Here is a 16706-nt window from a genome sequence, read left to right as displayed (position 1 = left end):
AGGAGGGATGGCGAGGGGAGGCGGCTGCGGCTGCCGCCGCCGCTGTTTATTTGCAGCCGGCCCGGGTGAGCGGAGGCAGAGCGGCAGCGGGCAGCGCAGCTCGCCCGTGGCTTGCTTCCTCCTCCTGCAGGCGCGATGCAGGCGCGGGGTGCGCAGGAGGCGCTGGCAGGAAGGAGCCCTGCCGAGGAAGGCAGCTAGCCCGGCAGCAGGATGCGGGGGACGGCGGCGGGCGGCAGCCGGAGCAGCAGAGAGTCCCGGGCGCTTCTGCAGCAGCAGCAGCAGCGACGGCCACCTTGGGCTGCCCGGCCCGGGCGCTGGGGGGCTGCCGCCGCCGCCGCCTCGCTGGCCGCGCTCTGCTACTGGAACTCGCTGCGCGGCGAGTTTGTGCACGACGACGTGTGGGCGATCGTCAACAACCCGGACGCGCGACCGGGAGCCCCCCTGGCGGCTGCCTTCGCCGACGACTTCTGGGGCAAGGGCATGGCCGAGAACACGAGCCACAAGTCCTACCGCCCGCTCTGCATCCTCACCTTCAAGTAAGTAGCGCCCCGGCCGCCTCGCCGTCTAGACTCCCACCTATTGCCGGGGGGAACAGTGGCGGGGAGACGTCGGAGGCTCAGAGGCACTCTGCACCTGCTCAGGGGACGAGTTTTTCTCCCGGCGCCTGCCTCTGCGCGCACACAGAGAACTCTTGCGAACCTAGAACTTGGTCGCTTTATCAACTCCATCACCCGAGATAGCAGGGGAAGGAGTTATGCCCAGGGACGCAAAGGGTACTCTGCACATGCCCAGAGGGTTGCGACGCCACTCTTGCAAGTATAGCTTATGAGGACTCCTAACTACGTAGCGATTAGTTATCGCCTAGATCAGTGGCGTGGGAAGGCTTGTGGCTATTTATTATTCGTGCCGTCATCGCAGCGCACAGAACCCTTAAGAAGTGACATAATAAAGGGCATAAAGGGGGGAAACGAGTCTCTGACCTAAGGAACGTGCAATAGAATGTCGTGTCAGCGGGTGAGACAGCTGGGGGAAAGGTGGATCCAGAGGAGCTTTGTTTTTCCATTGAGAATGGGGCAAAGAACTGGAGCAAACACCCCACATCCCCTACCCGGGGTGCCCCCAGATATTTTGCACATCACTCTGACCATCCTCCAGTGATGGCATCAGGTGGGAGATTTGTGTGCTGGCAGTAGATGTCACCCATGTCCATCTTGCCACCTGGTGGCCCACTTTCGCCCCTATTCCTGACCCCACTACGTGTTCTCCGTTTCCTTGGGTCCCCTGGGGCACAGTGGCAACCTCTAAGACTGCACCCCTCTCTGGTCGCTTCTTCCTGGGGTCGCTTCGGGCAACTTTCCTTGCTGAATCCACACTGCAGAGAGTCTGTTGGAAAGTCAGCTCTCCTTGGCTCTCTGTCCCTTCTTGCCCAGACTGGCAGCGCTTCCCATGGCCAGGGCAGTGGCTGAGGTAGCCCTCCCATGTCCATTTTTTTTGCTCCTCCGTGCCTCTGCACTAGAAGGGCTATGGAAATCCAGGCTTTCCTTGTGAACCATGGAAGATGAACCATCTCGCAGCTCCCCAACCCTTCTCCTCGCCCTTCTGGATTGAGCCAAGAAATGTAGCCCAATCTGTGTTGATGGTACTGGGAATCAATGATGCAATTCCTAGCCTTTTTGCAGGATTTCTGCCTTCTTTTCCTTCTCCGTTTCCCCAGCCCCTCCCTTGGGGGATTAATGCAGCCAGGGCCCCTCCTTTTTCCATTCATCCACATGGCCCTGTGCCTGGGACAAAACTGGACTCAAGCTACTCTTTTGCCTTTGATTAGTCTTACGGATTCACAGCCTCCAAATCTGTGCTGCTGCTGTTGCCATTCACTCTTCACTTTTAACACCTGCCTGCAATTGATAAAAACAGATCTGAACTGGAAGTTGCCATGTACCATATTGAGGTATTTGTCCATGCACTTCTTAATGCATAATACATCCTCATACTTGTAAATATGGATAAATACCAAACAAATAAAATATATCCAAGTCAATAAAAATGTTTAATTAATCACATAATTCCTACAGGTGGTACATAGAATTCTTGGCACTGTTTCCTTTTTACCTTCTTTAGGATTATTTGCGTTTGGTAATCTTTCTGTTTTCTCCTGCTCCTGCTTCCATACTTGCAATTACAGAGTGTTTCATTAGGCTGTGAGTTTTGAAAATGAATAGTGCTTCGAAGGCACAGATCTACCTTGCACCAGAGCACTACTCACCTGTGTCTACTCTGCCTAGGAATTGGGTCTTTGGCCAAAAAGGCCTTGCTCCCCAGTGGAGGCACCTGGGATTGAACTGGGAATCTGCTGCAAAGAAAGTGCATTGTCACCAGTGGTTCTGGTGCCATGATAGCAGTGTCCTTGTTGTCTTCAGCTAGCCTGCCTTGGGCTGTGGTTCCTTGTCTGGCTTATACCATTTTAGGGTCATGTTTTAGGTCTCTGGACATCTACCTGTACTGCTTAGCTTGGGTGGGGAGGGGGGGACCGTGAGCAAGAAAAACTAACTTTTTGATATTGTTTTACTGGATTTTGATTTTAATTGCTGCAAGCCATCCTGAGATATTATGTATAAAGGACAGCATATAAAAGTTTTAAATAAAGAAATAACTAACTCTGGAGGCCATTGTGGGAATCCATAATGTAGTTCTTAAGTCTGTCTCTTTTCTAGTAAAAGGGTCATGTCCAATGTTAGTCATATGTAGACTGAGACCCAGAAATGAATAAGATTATTTAACTGAATAAGTCTCATTTGTTTTAATGGGTCTACTTAACACAGGACTAAAATGGATAGTATCCAAAGGGTTGTAAGTAAGCAGGTTGTGAGACCCCTGTCTGTGGCCCTGCAGAGTCCCTCCCAGTCACTATATGATAGTAGTTGTATTAGGATAAACAAATCAGAATAGTTGCTGCTAGGCTAGATAGAGCTGCATTTCCTGATCCAGAATAAGGCAATTCCAAAGAACATTGGAAGAACCCTGTTGAATCAGGCAGAATCCTCATTTACTCCAGCAATCTGTTTTTACCCAGCTAGGAACCCCCAGAAAGGTACAAGACAATTACCTCCTTCATTGGTTGTCCCCACTGATATTTAGAAATGTTTATTCTTTGTCGAGTGAAAGTTTGGAGGATTCATTTAGCAGTCATGGATACTAGCCATCAATTAGGAATGAGCAATGTGTGAACTTCCAGATGTTTTGGGCTGTAGCTCCCATCAGCTCTAGCCAGTGTAGCCAAGCCAGTCAACTGGGCTGTAGGCTGACACATCTGGAAGGCCATGCATTCCCCATCCCTGCCATAAATAGACCTTTTTATGAATTTTCCTAGGATCTCATGCACCTGTAGGCTGCATGCAATCTCTGCCTGTTCCCACTCCACTCCCCACCAACCTCTGCTGTTTCCCAAAATGGTTAAAAACAATATTTTGGGGGGGAAAAATTAAAAGGTGTCCATAATGACTACAGAGCACCCAAGGATAAGAATTAGCATGGAAACAACCTAAAATTTACTCTTATTGTGATCTGTAGTGCCACAGGAAAGTGGGGATTTTAGGGGAGGGGTTGCATTCAAAAGCCTGTGGGTAACAAAAGCCATCTGAAGATGCTCTGCTCAGGCTCTAGAGCCCACCGCCTCATCCTTCTGCCTTTTCCATACCCCTTTATCTTCTGTTGTCAACTGCCATTGCCCTGTGCATGGCATTTCCATTCTGCCTGTACCAGGGTGTGGTATTTGCCATGGCGTCACTGTTACCATTGACAGACTCTTGACGTGTCCGTCTCCCTCTGTTTCGATGCAGCAGACCGCTGATTTGGGTTCCAGGCTGCCAAATGAGGAGGCATATGGATAGAACGGGACCGTGACTGTCCCCTATGGGATGGAAGCATTAACTTCACGGCACGTCACCTTGGGGAGGGCTGCACTCTCTAAAAGTGACTGATTAAATTTTAAAATGTAATAAACTTGGCTTTGGGCAGATGATTGGCAAAGGGTTCCCAGGAGGGACTCCCCAGCTCTTTGCCTTTGTTTGGGAGGATGTTCTGTGGTTCTCTGTCTCCCAGGAACGGCAGGGCTTTCTGCTTCTTGGTTCCAAATCGCCATAGGGAATGTGACACAGCTGCATCACTTAGAGCTCTTTTCCCGTATGGTGGGTGACAACATCACATGGACCCTGCAGCTGTTCAGCGATTCAGTGCAGCTGCATCAGGAGGGCTGCTTAGTGGTCTGCCTGATGCTGGGCAGGAGGCCTGTTCACTTTTGGGAGCAGTGGATCTGTGCCTGCATGCTGGCAGAGAGTCTTAAAGGGATGCAGGTTAAATCATGATTCTCACTGGATTGCTGCTGAGTGAGATGCGAATACCTCCTGCAGCATTACTGCCTTCAGTCCGTGCACCTTTTCTTCCCACGGGGTCTGTTTCCTGTGTATTTCACCTGGCATGCATATATGAGCTTGCAAGCATATTGTAGTTTGGACTGTTCCTAGAAACAGAATTGTCACTGGAGTCACACGTGGACTCAGTGGGTAGGAACACCTTTTATCAGCTTAGACTGTTATATCAACAATGTCCATATCTGGACAGGCAGAGCCAGGCCATAGTTATCCACACTCTGGTAACCTCTTGTCTGGACTATTACTTTCGAAAACAGTCTAGAAACTCCAGCTCATTCAGAATAGGGCACTGCAGCTATTAATGGGGACTGGCCCAGGACACCACATCACACCAGTCCTCCTTCAGCTGCATTGGCTGCCCATTAAAGTCAATTCAAAGTGCTTGTTGTAACATTTAAAGCCCTAAACAGCTTGGGGCCAGGTTATCTGAAGGAATGGCTTGTCCCATATGTTCCTATCCAACTCTTAAGATCATCTGCCAAGGTCCTTCTTAGGGAACCCCGCAAAGAAGTAAGCGGGTGGCAACCAGGAGAAAGGCCTTTTCAGTACTGGCACCCCATTTCTGGAGAATGTGCCCCAGAGAGATATGGCTGGCACCATCCCTCCCATCTTTTTGGTGCCAGGTGAAACCCTTTTTAATTTTCTAGTTATTTTAATAGTTATATCTGTTGTGTTTTATTATCTGCAAAGGCAGTTTTAAGTATTGTTCATTATTTGCTACTGTGCTGGGAAGGGTTATGTTATTGTAGCTGCTGTGATTTGAGGTCCTATGCTTGTTGTCTTGTATTATTTTAGTTTTTATTGTATTATACTTATGGTTAGTATTTTATGAATTATAATTATGGTTTTTAAATTTGTAAACTACCCAGAGTGCCTCTGAGCTATAGGATGGTATATAAATGTAATAAACAAATAAAATAAATTTAATAAATATGAACTCACCTTTTGGAGGGGGAAGAGAGATTCTGGGCTTATATTCACTGTTTCACTCTTGCAGTTTGATCTGGGTCCTATTTTTATCTTCTGATTCAGGCAGTAGTATTTAGCCATAATTTGGGGCACCTGAGCTGTCTTTCTGGATTTATTTATTTATTTAAAGCTTTTCTAGACAGTCCATCTACTGGGGTGTCGGGATGGTTTACAACAAGCAATTAATAAAACAGCAAATAAAATGGCACAGCATCCAGTAATTCAGTAGTAAAAACTACATTAAAAACAATTGTTTTTCGCCTGGCACTGAAAAGAAAAAAGCATTGGTGCCAGACAAACCTCTCTGGGGAGCATATTCCATAATTGGGGTGCCACCACAGAGAAGGCCCTCTTCTGGGTATCTGCCTTCCGAATCTCTTTCAAGGAGGGTTTCTGAAGAAGGACCTCCGCCTCATATTCCCAGTATATGTGGCCGGGAACTTGTTGGATTAGAGTTTACATGGTGGTAAGCATGCGTACTGCACTTCTCCCTCCGGGAAAATTGCTTTGTTTTTAATTTCACTTTGTACAGCTGGTTATTTACTGCTATACTTTGCCTGGGAAATTCCTCAGCTGGGAAAAGCAGTTACATAGGTGCATGGTCTGAAGTGGAATATGGCCTTTCCTGAGAACAAGGTTGTAGTTGTGATCAAGTTCAGCTTTCCCAACTGTACTCCATTCCTCCACTCAGTGATGAACTGCTTGTGTTGGTGCCGCATTTGTGATGTTACCTTGCTCATTCTGTGCTTCCCTGTGTTGTTCACATCCTGGGTTTATTCTTGTTGTATTGACATTCTGTTTGTTTTACTCCTCATCTGCATCAGTAGATACCAATTATGTTAACTATATGTTATCTAGTTTTATAGAGACAGAATGTCTACATACATGTACCAGTTGCTAGAGAGCTTGACTGGGCACAGGTTTTCATGACACAAGAAGTCAAGGTGAAATCTTATGGTTGTGGGCTGGCTGTGTCATCTGAACCCAATTCCAGAGTTCCTGCATTGTAGCATTAATTTTCTGAAACCGTGGAGAGAATCAGTGGTCTGTTCCAAGGTTTCTGTGTTTAACCCCAGCTTCTCCAGTTTCCAGACCTGGGATGGCCATTTCACTATTGTTGGTATGCAAGAAACCACAAGCCACTGCGGATTCTTGCTCAGGAAACCCTGTCATGGTATTTCAGCATGGCTTGCTTGGTTTTTAGAAACCACAATAAGAAACAATGGTCTGTGCTGTGGTTTCCATGCTTCAGCAGGGTTTTTGTGACTATCCAAACCCAGCATCGTGGTTTCCACAGTCCTGGTATGGAGCTACCACACAGAAAGAGCAGCTACTGCTGCAGGAGTTGCTCCAGCCATCCAGTGTGGGATTGAATTTCAGGCACGATGGGTGATGGAAATGTGCCAAAAGCAAGAGGAGGGTGGAAACCATACTAGCACAGAAGCCACTTAATTGTCAGGCTCATCCAGACAAAAAAGTGCATCATGGAAACCATACAGAGTAACTCATTGTGATCTATGAACCCAGCTAGAGAGAAGTGATATACCAGCCTTTGACTTTCTGTCGTGGTTTCCTGTTTGCAGGGAATTTTTCACAAAAAGGAAGCTTTCAAAAATTGGGGGAGGTGGCTGTTAGTGAAGGTGGCTGTTTGCTGCCTCCAGGAACAGGGGCAGTAGGCTTCTAAAACCTGGGTGTCATAATTAACAGAAGAAAAGAGAAGGCAGTTGTGGCCTTCTCAGAGGAAAATAGTTGCCCATCACGGAAAGCAGGATGTTGGACAACATACACTCCTGGTCTGGTCCAGCAGGAGTGTATTTTTTTCTTATTCTGCCTCCCCCCCCCCCCCCACTTGCTGCAGGTGGAAACTCGGCTTAGTTTTGGGCTCCTTTGAATGTGTCAACTATGGCAGCCTAGCTTGGTAAACCTTTCTTTATTCAATGCTGGCACTGCTGTGTGTCTCATTTCTAGCACTGCTGTACCTGCTACTCCTAGCCAAAACCGAAATGGGCTGCTGTTCCTGGTTCTGACATTTTAGTGGTGACCTTTATCGGAAAGCCAGCCTGTTCTCCAGATGGAATCATTGGTTTTGCCATGAGCTTAAAGTAATAATGTGGATTTTCTGGAAAATTTTGAATTGGGGCTTTTTCCAGAAAATTGTCCTATGCAAATTGTCCTATGCATCAGAATAAATTTGCTCAGCATTGGAAAACTTTCCTGTGCCCAAGGAGATGGTCCAATTTGGCATGTTTACTAGTTCTAAATAAAGCTAACTAAATAAATAATCTGTGCGAATTTTTTGCCACAATATATTCCAAGTGTTTGCCCTGAAATATTTTAATGAAAAAATTAACAAATGCATGTGCATTGCTTAAAGTGATATAAATGCTATATTACACAAGATTTTTGTGAAATACTTGTAAAAGTTGAAGGCAACAGTATTTACACTGTTTAAATTTAAGAAATGAACAAAGCAACTGTAAGGCGTTGACATTAATAAAGTTTTAGCAACCCAGAGAAGTGCGCCAGCTGCTTGTCTTCTACCTTGAAACTACCAAGTTTGGTGAAGGTATCACACCTTTCCTTTAAGGAACTTAGTGTGGTACTCTAGGATTAACCTGTGGTACCTTTCCAACAACCCTGCAAGGTAGAAGAGAACTGACTGGCCCAAGAATAATGTACTTAATAATAATAAAGCCAGGCTTCTCTCATTGCAGTATCATGCCTTCGCCCTCTTCCCAGATGTGGGGGAGATGGCTGCTGCTTTGTGGTGGTACATGGTGAAAACCCGCAGAATATTCAGTGGTATTCTCTACTGTTATTGTTTCAAATGTACCAGAGCTGAATCTAGGCACTGCAAATAGGTTCTGGTGCTAAGATACGATGAGTCCGGGCTGATGTTCTGGGTTTATTAATTGCTTCCCTCATAATGAATGCCCTTCCAACAAGGAACTCAGGTGGGAATGTGATCTTTCTGTGCCTCAATTTTACCCCTGCAGAGGAAGTCTGTTAGGCTGAGAGATTGCACCTAGTCCAGGAACACCTGATAAATTGAGTGCTGCACAGCAGGGATTCGAGCCTGGATCTCTGTGGGCCCAGTTGCTGTTTTCCCCAAAGTGACTTCAGTGGTGCAGAACTTTTTAAGTCCTGGGAGAAAGACAAACTGGGTTAGGCCTGTCACCTTGCCAGGGCCAGAGTGTGAGCCGAATGTGTCCTCTTGAGCTCCCTCCTATGTCAGTGAGCCCTGGCTGCATTTTGAGCAGTATCAGTTAGCTCAAAGCATGACTGTGTTGGAGGTCCTTGTAGGAAATTGTGGACTGGCCAGCCCAATAATGCTGCTCATAGAGCCAGGCTAGGAAAGAAAAACTAATGGGAACAAGGAAGGCATTTGCTTGCAGTGCCCTGGCATTTCCAGCGTGATGCCCAGTGAGCCCACAGGTACATTTCTTTCCAGGCTTTCTCTTCCCGATTTTTATGAGTTATTTAACATCTAATTAAATGAGCTTTTTAGTTATTTAACTAATAATTAGATAGAGTTTAATTATTCATTAAAAACTGGTAGGCTGCCACGCTGCAAAGCAAAATGTTGCCCTACAGAGCCATCTTTTTTTAATTTCAGAAGAATGATTTTGTTTCAGATCTCAGATCCTACTTCTGTCTTGTCCTCAGGTCGGTGGACATATTTTACTGATAGTCTCATCAGTTTGCCTTTTGGGAAATGAGTGCTTTTTGCTTGGTCCTACCCAGTTGGTAGGCATTTTATGAATGGGCAACCTCCAGTCATTTTGTAAGAGAGCTCACAATAGTTTCTCCAAATTCCAGTGTGGCCACTGCCCCAGGAAAGCTGGGGACCCACATGTAATATATGTTACGCATATATTACATAATATATAGCGCATGCTCTTGTCCTTGGCTGATCTGCTTGTTGAATTTATTTGTGGACAGTAGCAGGAATTTGACAGTAGCTGGCAGCAGTGCTGAGGACATGCTGATGAATTCAGGGAGATTGTGTGTGTATATATGAGACCGAGAGAAAAAGAGAACTGAGACTTTCCTTCCCCATTCCTTGAGCTTTCCTATGTCTAGAGCATTACCAATTTGTTTGCTTTGTTTGCAGAAAGAGCAGAGGATGTATGATTTTTTTCCTTATTTGTACCATGTAGCAATTGCTGTTCTAAAGGCACCAGATTGGTTCTCTATTTCTGGCATCCCATCAGACCTCTTAATCCTGCCAAAAATGTGTGAGGTTTTTTTAAGTACCTGATGTACACATGGTGGAAATTCCTTTCTGTTTCTCTTTTTTTATGCAGTTCAACACTTGCATCTTGTTCACGTTGGACAATTAAAAACTCACACTCACCAAATGTCACATTCGCCTTGTAAGGAACTAGGGGCTGGGGGAAGCGGGGAAACTTGTCCCACCTCTAGCTAGGTTTGGTTGATCTCCTAATAATGCATTTCCTTTGTGATAATCTCTTATAAGAGCTTTTTCACCACTAAGGGAGATACTTTCTGGAGGGCTGTGTGATGAAAGCCTTTGAAGACTTCACTGTTATGTTATAATTGAAGCTGTCCTGTGGATATCACCATTATCTGCATTGTACCCAGAGGCTGCAGTCCTAAAACACCTGGGGAGAGATCCTGTGGTCTCTAGTCATTGTTGGGCAGAGGTAAAGGATGCTTTAGATTGCCAGATGCAAGGCCTGAAATAGAACTCCCACCTCAGAGCTGGCAATCTGTGCTCTGGTTACCTGACAGCCCCTTGCACAGTGCAGAAAGAACCACATTTGAGCTCAGGAAGGGAGTTTGCAGTGTGTGGGAAGGGGAGGAAGCTAAAGGGGCCGGGGTCTAACAAATACTGTATCCTCTGCATTTTCCTTCCCTTGCTGTCCAAAGTGCTCTAGCTAAAGGGCTGAAAATGGTTTTCTAGGGGAAAAGAACAGTTGAAGGGTGGGAGGCAAAGGTAATCTCCTGCAGGCCTTCTGATTTGTTAGGTGATCATCAGCCTCTGGCTTGGAGGCTTAAGGAATCCCCATGAAGCACAGTGAGACCTGCATGTCAGTAAATGTGTGGGGATGGCATTCATCACTGTAACTGGATCAAATAGCCACATTAGAAAGGAAGATAAATAAAAAACCACCACTGAAAAAAATAAATCTTACACTGAACATGTCTAGCAGGCTGACAAGCCTGGTATTGATTTGCACTTCAGCTTAAAGCCATTGAAATGTGGAAAGGCGAGCAGGGATGGAGGCAGGTAAACCTGGTCCTTTCCTACCTTTGGGACAGCCCCTGTCCAGGTACCCTGAGTGGGCCCCTCCTTTGGTGAGTCTGTCCTCTCGTTGCCTTTGCCACCAGCTGCTTTTCCCCTTTCTCATTATTGCTATCACTTGCCAGCTGTTGCATAGGAGCAGATCTAGACTTGAATTAGACCACTGAATTAACATGCTGTGCATCATAAAGAATCTGGCCTGAAAGGCTTGTCATTTGACTCTTATTTTACAAATAAGAGTCCCATGGTCCTTTGAAAAGATTAAGGGTCCTGAGGCATGCTGGGAGTTGTAGTCCTTTTCCCATCTAAACTTGCATAGGATTGCTCTTTGAAACTGCATCCTGTAACCACTTACCTGTTGCTATCAGTGGGATTGACTTTGAGTAGACATGTATAGATAGGTTTGTGTAGTTAATGTAGTATGAGAAGAAATTACCTCACCAAATGCCCGAAAACTGCCTGTCACAGTAGTCTGCAACATTTTCAGACCTAGCACTCACATTTAATTATAAACAGTGACATGCAGTCCTCTTCTTATTTTAATTTCATGTATCTATATTGTTTCCCTGCTTTCCATTGCTTGTATTAGTCACTCAAGTTCTTTTGCCGTATATGCCCATTTCTGTCCTTTAGACTCCTTTATCCTCCCTGTTGCATAGATAAGGGAACATTTGCAAGTGCTGCTTTTTATGGAAAAGCCAGACTTGCTAAAATACTTTTTTTTACACAACTGGGGAAGATAAAGGAGTGCTGTCCTCTTGTCATCTGGTCACCTCTTCCTCTGCCTCTCTTCTCTTTAAAAAGGAACCCCCAGGAAAAATAGTGTTGGTTCCATTGATGTGACACCCCTCAAGATGGTACCAGCCCACTACTTGGGGACCAAAGATGCTTGAGTCATCCCATGTAAGGCTGAGACTGGGGTCATTCTGCAGAAAACTAGAAAGAAGCTGAATCTTGTTCTGCCAGGGGGCTGAAAAAAACATTTTGGGGCTTTTTACTGTCTTAAAAGCTATGTCCTTCAAGCTGCAAAGATTTAAAGTTTATCATTCACTGTGACTGTTCTGCCGCTTTAGGACTAAAGCGGTTTTCAGGGAAGCATCTCTGAAGTGTCTGGCACCTTGCCAGATTAGAAGAATGCCTGGACCCTACAACATTGGAGTCTACAAAATGTGCAAGCAACTTTGTCATCAGAGTATTGCTACTGTTCAAACAGATGTTTTACACCAGCCAGTTCCAGTCCAGTTGTGTTGGACTACATCCTCATTATCCCCAGCCAGCCACACCAAACACCCCATGCCAACTCTAATCCATGCAAAGAATTCAAGTATCATGCATTGCAATGGTTCTGCTGGTCCTTTGTGAATTAAACTTAAGCTAGCGATGTTGCATTCGGTGCAAGATGAAGCTTAGCTATTTCACACGAATGTTGCTGTTTTTTAAAAGCAGAGAGCAGATAGGCGCTTACTTGTTTCAGTTAAACAATTTTTATTAAATCCATTGTAGAACATCCATTATAAAACTATCAAATCCAATGCAGAAAAGTAAATGAAATCCTCTTCTAATTATGTGAAAAACAACGATCTGTCAAGATTTATATGACCATAAGGGCAGTATGCTTAAATGCCTATGCTAGGATAAATTCAAGTTTAATTGGTTAAAAAGCGAATAGTGTGCTCTATTAGCATTTTGTTGTGATTATCTGGAGCAGTTTTATCAGCGCAGGACAAAGAGCCACCCCCCCATCCCCCTGCTCTTTTGAGCAAAAAGGATTTGAGCCTTCAGTACTTTTGCCAGCAAGAAAAGCCAGCCCACACGGGTTCTGCTGCTTTTCTTCTATATCGGGAAATCAATTCATTATTCTTACTGCCAGGCTGTGTTATGCTCCCACTAAAGGAGTTTTTCTCCTCCAAGAAGTTAGAGCTCCCTGAGATGAATAACCCCATGGATCACCCTGGGGGGCAGGGGAACCTGGCCCTCGGTGGAGAGGACCACTGGAGAAGGGCTGTTCTGCAGGCTTGCATAATAACTGGGGGAAAGGAACCACAGTGCCTTCTTTTTCCCGCCCCCAATTTGCCCGGTCACCTTCGTGGTGTGCGACTTGCTGTGACATTCCAACCAGGTGAGATGCATGATGGGAGTGGCTTCCAAGCCATCCTCAAATGTGTGGCTTGGAGCAGGGTTCTGGGCTGGTTTGGGGAACCCCCCTCTGGGCCCCTCTTTTCCTTGGTGATCTTGCAAACAACAGCACTAGCTGAATAATGACCCAAGCCGAGAAAGTGTTGTTGCCATAAGAAGCAAATCAGAAGGGCTCCTGTGAGAAGCAGCACCTGACTCCAAAGAAGGCCTCCTCAGAAGGAGGGGTCTCCTCAGGAGCAAGGCTTGTCATAGGCTGCCTTGGGTGGGGCTCGGCAGACTGTGATTAGCTGGCTACATACTCAGTTCAGCCTTTGCTGCTGCAGTAGTTCTTGGCCTTGATCTGTGTCTGGGCTTCTGCTTTACTGACCTTTGTACTTCTGTTTGATGCTGCATTTTGGAACGCTAATTATACTTGACTGATATCCTGTGCATTTGACTTCAGCCGCAGTTCTGATTTCTTCTGAAAATCCATGCTTGCTCGGTAAACTGTGATTGACTATTGGCTTACTTTGACAGCTCTGTTGTAATTAGCTTTCGTGTTTGTTCATTATATTTATATTAAGCCCCTTTTCCTTTCAAGGAACTCAAGGTGACTTACATAATTCTTTATCCTTTCAGTCTTCTCCTCAAAACAACAACCCTGTAAGGTAGGTTGGGCTGAGTGTCTGTGACTAGTCCCAAGTCACCCATTTAGCTCCATGGCTAAGTGAGGCCCAGAACCCAGATCGACCAAGTCCCAATCCAGCACTCTTAACCACTACACGGCACTGGCTGTCAGAGAAGAACAGAGTTTGCATAACATTGAATATGCTAAACCAAACTATCCAATGTCCTAAAACCCTAGATTTCTTTATTTTTTGCAGTGTAAAAAAATGCTTCTCTAGCAGGGAAGACTAAAAATGAACCAGGAAATCTTTTCCAGACAGTTGGATTGTTTGCCATGACTTTTATTTTTTTTCCTCTGAAGTACAGCTTCTATAAATTCTAGTCTTAGTTGTAACCTCTCTTGTTGGCTAAATACACTGAAAGGCAGGAGGATGCTTAATTCATACAGTGTCCCTTTTTAGCACAGAGCATGTACCTATACCCTCATTTTGCAAGGGCTAGAGGCCTGTGTTTTCAAAAAAATAATGGATACATTCTGAGCCTGGTTCACCTGTACTGGTCTCTTGACTTGTCATGATTCACTATTCTAGAAGAGAATGCAATAAATCCCTGCTTGTTGTTCATTCAGTTTTAGCCTGTTTCTTCTTCAGTTCTGCATGTTTTGGCTCGAAATGGCTATTATTGCAGCTTCTTCACCAGACTCATTTGGCTTATTTTCTGTACAAAAGCAGACTTGACCAACCGTTCTCTAAAGGGATGTAAAGAACAGAGAAACTAGAAATGTTATATCCTTTGAATAGCCAAGAGAAGTGACTCCATGTGGTTTAGAGTAATAAGCTTTGAATGGTATATTAATATAATTGGGATAACGTGTAATTTGCCTATGAGGCGGCTTAATAGGCAGGATTACATTTTCTGTTTTTAACTTGTTTCTGCAAGCCAAGATTCTGTCTTCCCCACCAGCTCTCAGCAATGTTGACTATTGGAATGGAGGTAGAAATCAATTTTTGAAGTTTGTAAAACACCTCGTGCTCTCAGTTCACTTTCAGTGTTTTGAAAGTATACCTGAGATGCATTAGACTGCAGAGTCAGGATAAAATAGAAGTGTCTTACAAGAGAAGTCTTTAATTAGAACCATGGGAATGCTAGCTCACCTTGGACCAATGGCATGCGAAAGAGTGTTTTGGCAGCATGCCATTTCAAGGAGTGATTCTGTACAGGTCATGTGCTGCATCTCAGCATCTGTTAGGACACGGTGCGGCGCAGCTCATTGTCCTTTGTTCACATGGTTCAGTGATGCGGCTCGGGGCTGGGCTTGGAAGAGACTTGATGCTGTGTCTGCACAGTTCCCATGAGACCTTTTCCTGCTGCAGGTGAAGGGCAAGATGGCATCCCTTCCCATTCCTTTCCTCAACACTGGGGATAGGACAGTGTCCTCCACTATATCTGAAGGTAGCAGGATGTAGGGCAGCTCCTCTGGTCCAAAACTCTATCTTATAACCCAGCAGGTATGGACATATAACACTGGTCTTTTTCCACCTACACTGGTTACCAGTTGAAGCCCAGGCCCAATTTAAGGTGCCAGTGATGACCTTTAAAGCCCTAAACGGCTTAGGAGCTGGTTACCTGAAGGAGCCTCTCCTTCCATATGTGCTTGTCCACCCCTTAAGAACTGGGGCAGAGGCCCTTCTTCAGGTGCCCTCCCTGAAGGAGATCAGGAGGGTGACTACCCAGAGAAGGGTCTTCTCTGTGGTGGCACCCCAATTGTGGAATTCACTCCCCAGAGAGGTTTGACTGGTGGCATCACTTTACTATTTTTGGTGCCAGGCCAACATCTTACGTTCCCAATGTTTTAAGACCTGATTGTTTTAATTGGAGTTTTATTGTTAGTTGAATTTTTAGGACACTGTCCTGGATTGGGTCAGATTTGGCCCATGAACTTGAGGTTCTCCATGCCTGCTGTAGGTTGGTTGTTGCACTTTGGTTTAAAATAGATAAGATTGCAGGTATGCTTCCTGCTCAGTGTTTTATTTTCTTTTTCTTTGTTAGAAATATCTGAAAGCAGCCTGACACACTGAAATACAATATCAGATCTGCAGACAAATCTTTAATTGGTGCCTGCATCTAGCAATATCAGGAGCTGTCTCCCGTTCTGCTAACTTTGGTACTTTTCTGCTTCTGCTGCCTTTTTACCTTCCTTGCCAAATGGAAGAAATTTTACCTGACAGTAGATAGACAGATGGGTGTGTTGGTGGAACAGTGTGGGAAGAGCTGTGATGGGGGTGGGGTGCTGGCAGAGACAGGTGGGAGCTCCACAAGCGCCTCTCCCCCCGCCCCCCGGCAAGTTCTGCCTTCTGCTCATTTGCTGCATCCTTTTCTCCACACTGGAAAGGTCGCTGCAGGAACCTCCTTGGGAATGGTGCTTTCCTTGCATCTGTCTGCATGTTGTGACACTCCTATGCGTAGCGGTAAGTACGAAGGAGAGCCCTGTTGGATCAGGGCACAGGTCCGTCTCCTCCAGCATGCCCTTCCACCCAGTGGCCAACCAGATGCCCCTGGGAAGGGCCCAAGCAGGATATGAGGGCAGCAGCTCTGGCATCCGAAGGTGTGCTGCTTCCATAAGAAGGAATCTGGATTCTCTGGGAATGTTCTGATCCAGAAGTGGGGTGACATTTTCATCCCAATGCCTGCATTTCCCCAGAGGTAGCCCTCCGGGGCCTGTGGGCCCACAGTGGACGGGCCCACAGCCCCATGCATGCAGCGTTCACCCACAGCTACTGGCCTCCTCCATTTGCGTGCATCCAAACGTCAGTATACCCCACTCATACTCCTTTCCACTCCACACACTCCTTCCCTGACATGTAGCACCATTGATTCACACATGGGCTCTCTGTTCCACATGCACATATATGTGCACACCCCCCCCCAACATATATATGCACTGACAAAGTACACACCAGTGCACTTTGCTGAGCTGATTTCTGTAGTTCAGCAGTTTCACACTGAAGTCTGCACTGAAGTTTGTTTGTTTGCGGATTGCTGCTGTAAGGTCAGTTGCAGAGGGACCTGGTGTGCTGAACCGTTTTCATCCTGGTTTTATGATAGGGAAACAGCTACGCAGAGCGGGCTTTATGGAGTTCTGTGATTTGTGCTTTAATCGGATTATGCATTTTATTGCACTCTATGCGTTCATTAGCTTGTGCTCATTGTCATTGTGACTTTGCCTTTTGCTTTATGTGTTGAGTTTTCTTCTAGCTACATTCTTGGCAGGGTCTTGCTGGAACTTCTGCTTCAGTGCA

At 45.8% G+C, this 16706-nt stretch overlaps 1 protein-coding gene across 3 annotated transcripts in view; it reads left to right on the top strand.

Annotated features, from left to right (window-relative positions):
- Positions 1-407: 407 nt before the first annotated feature.
- TMTC1 (transmembrane O-mannosyltransferase targeting cadherins 1) overlaps positions 408-16706 on the top strand; it is a 182237-nt gene continuing 165938 nt past the window's right edge. For all 3 annotated transcript variants that reach the window (XM_044434084.1, XM_044434083.1, XM_044434085.1), the window contains exon 1: positions 408-536. In XM_044434084.1, the coding sequence (XP_044290019.1) occupies positions 481-536 (56 nt within the window). In that variant the 5' untranslated portion in view covers positions 408-480. The remainder of the gene's footprint in view (positions 537-16706) is intronic.

This window comes from Varanus komodoensis, unplaced genomic scaffold (genome assembly GCF_004798865.1).
Source record: "Varanus komodoensis strain SLA01 unplaced genomic scaffold, ASM479886v1 scaffold27, whole genome shotgun sequence".
Taxonomy (NCBI): domain Eukaryota; kingdom Metazoa; phylum Chordata; class Lepidosauria; order Squamata; family Varanidae; genus Varanus; species Varanus komodoensis.
This window is presented reverse-complemented; position numbering and strand designations above follow the sequence as displayed.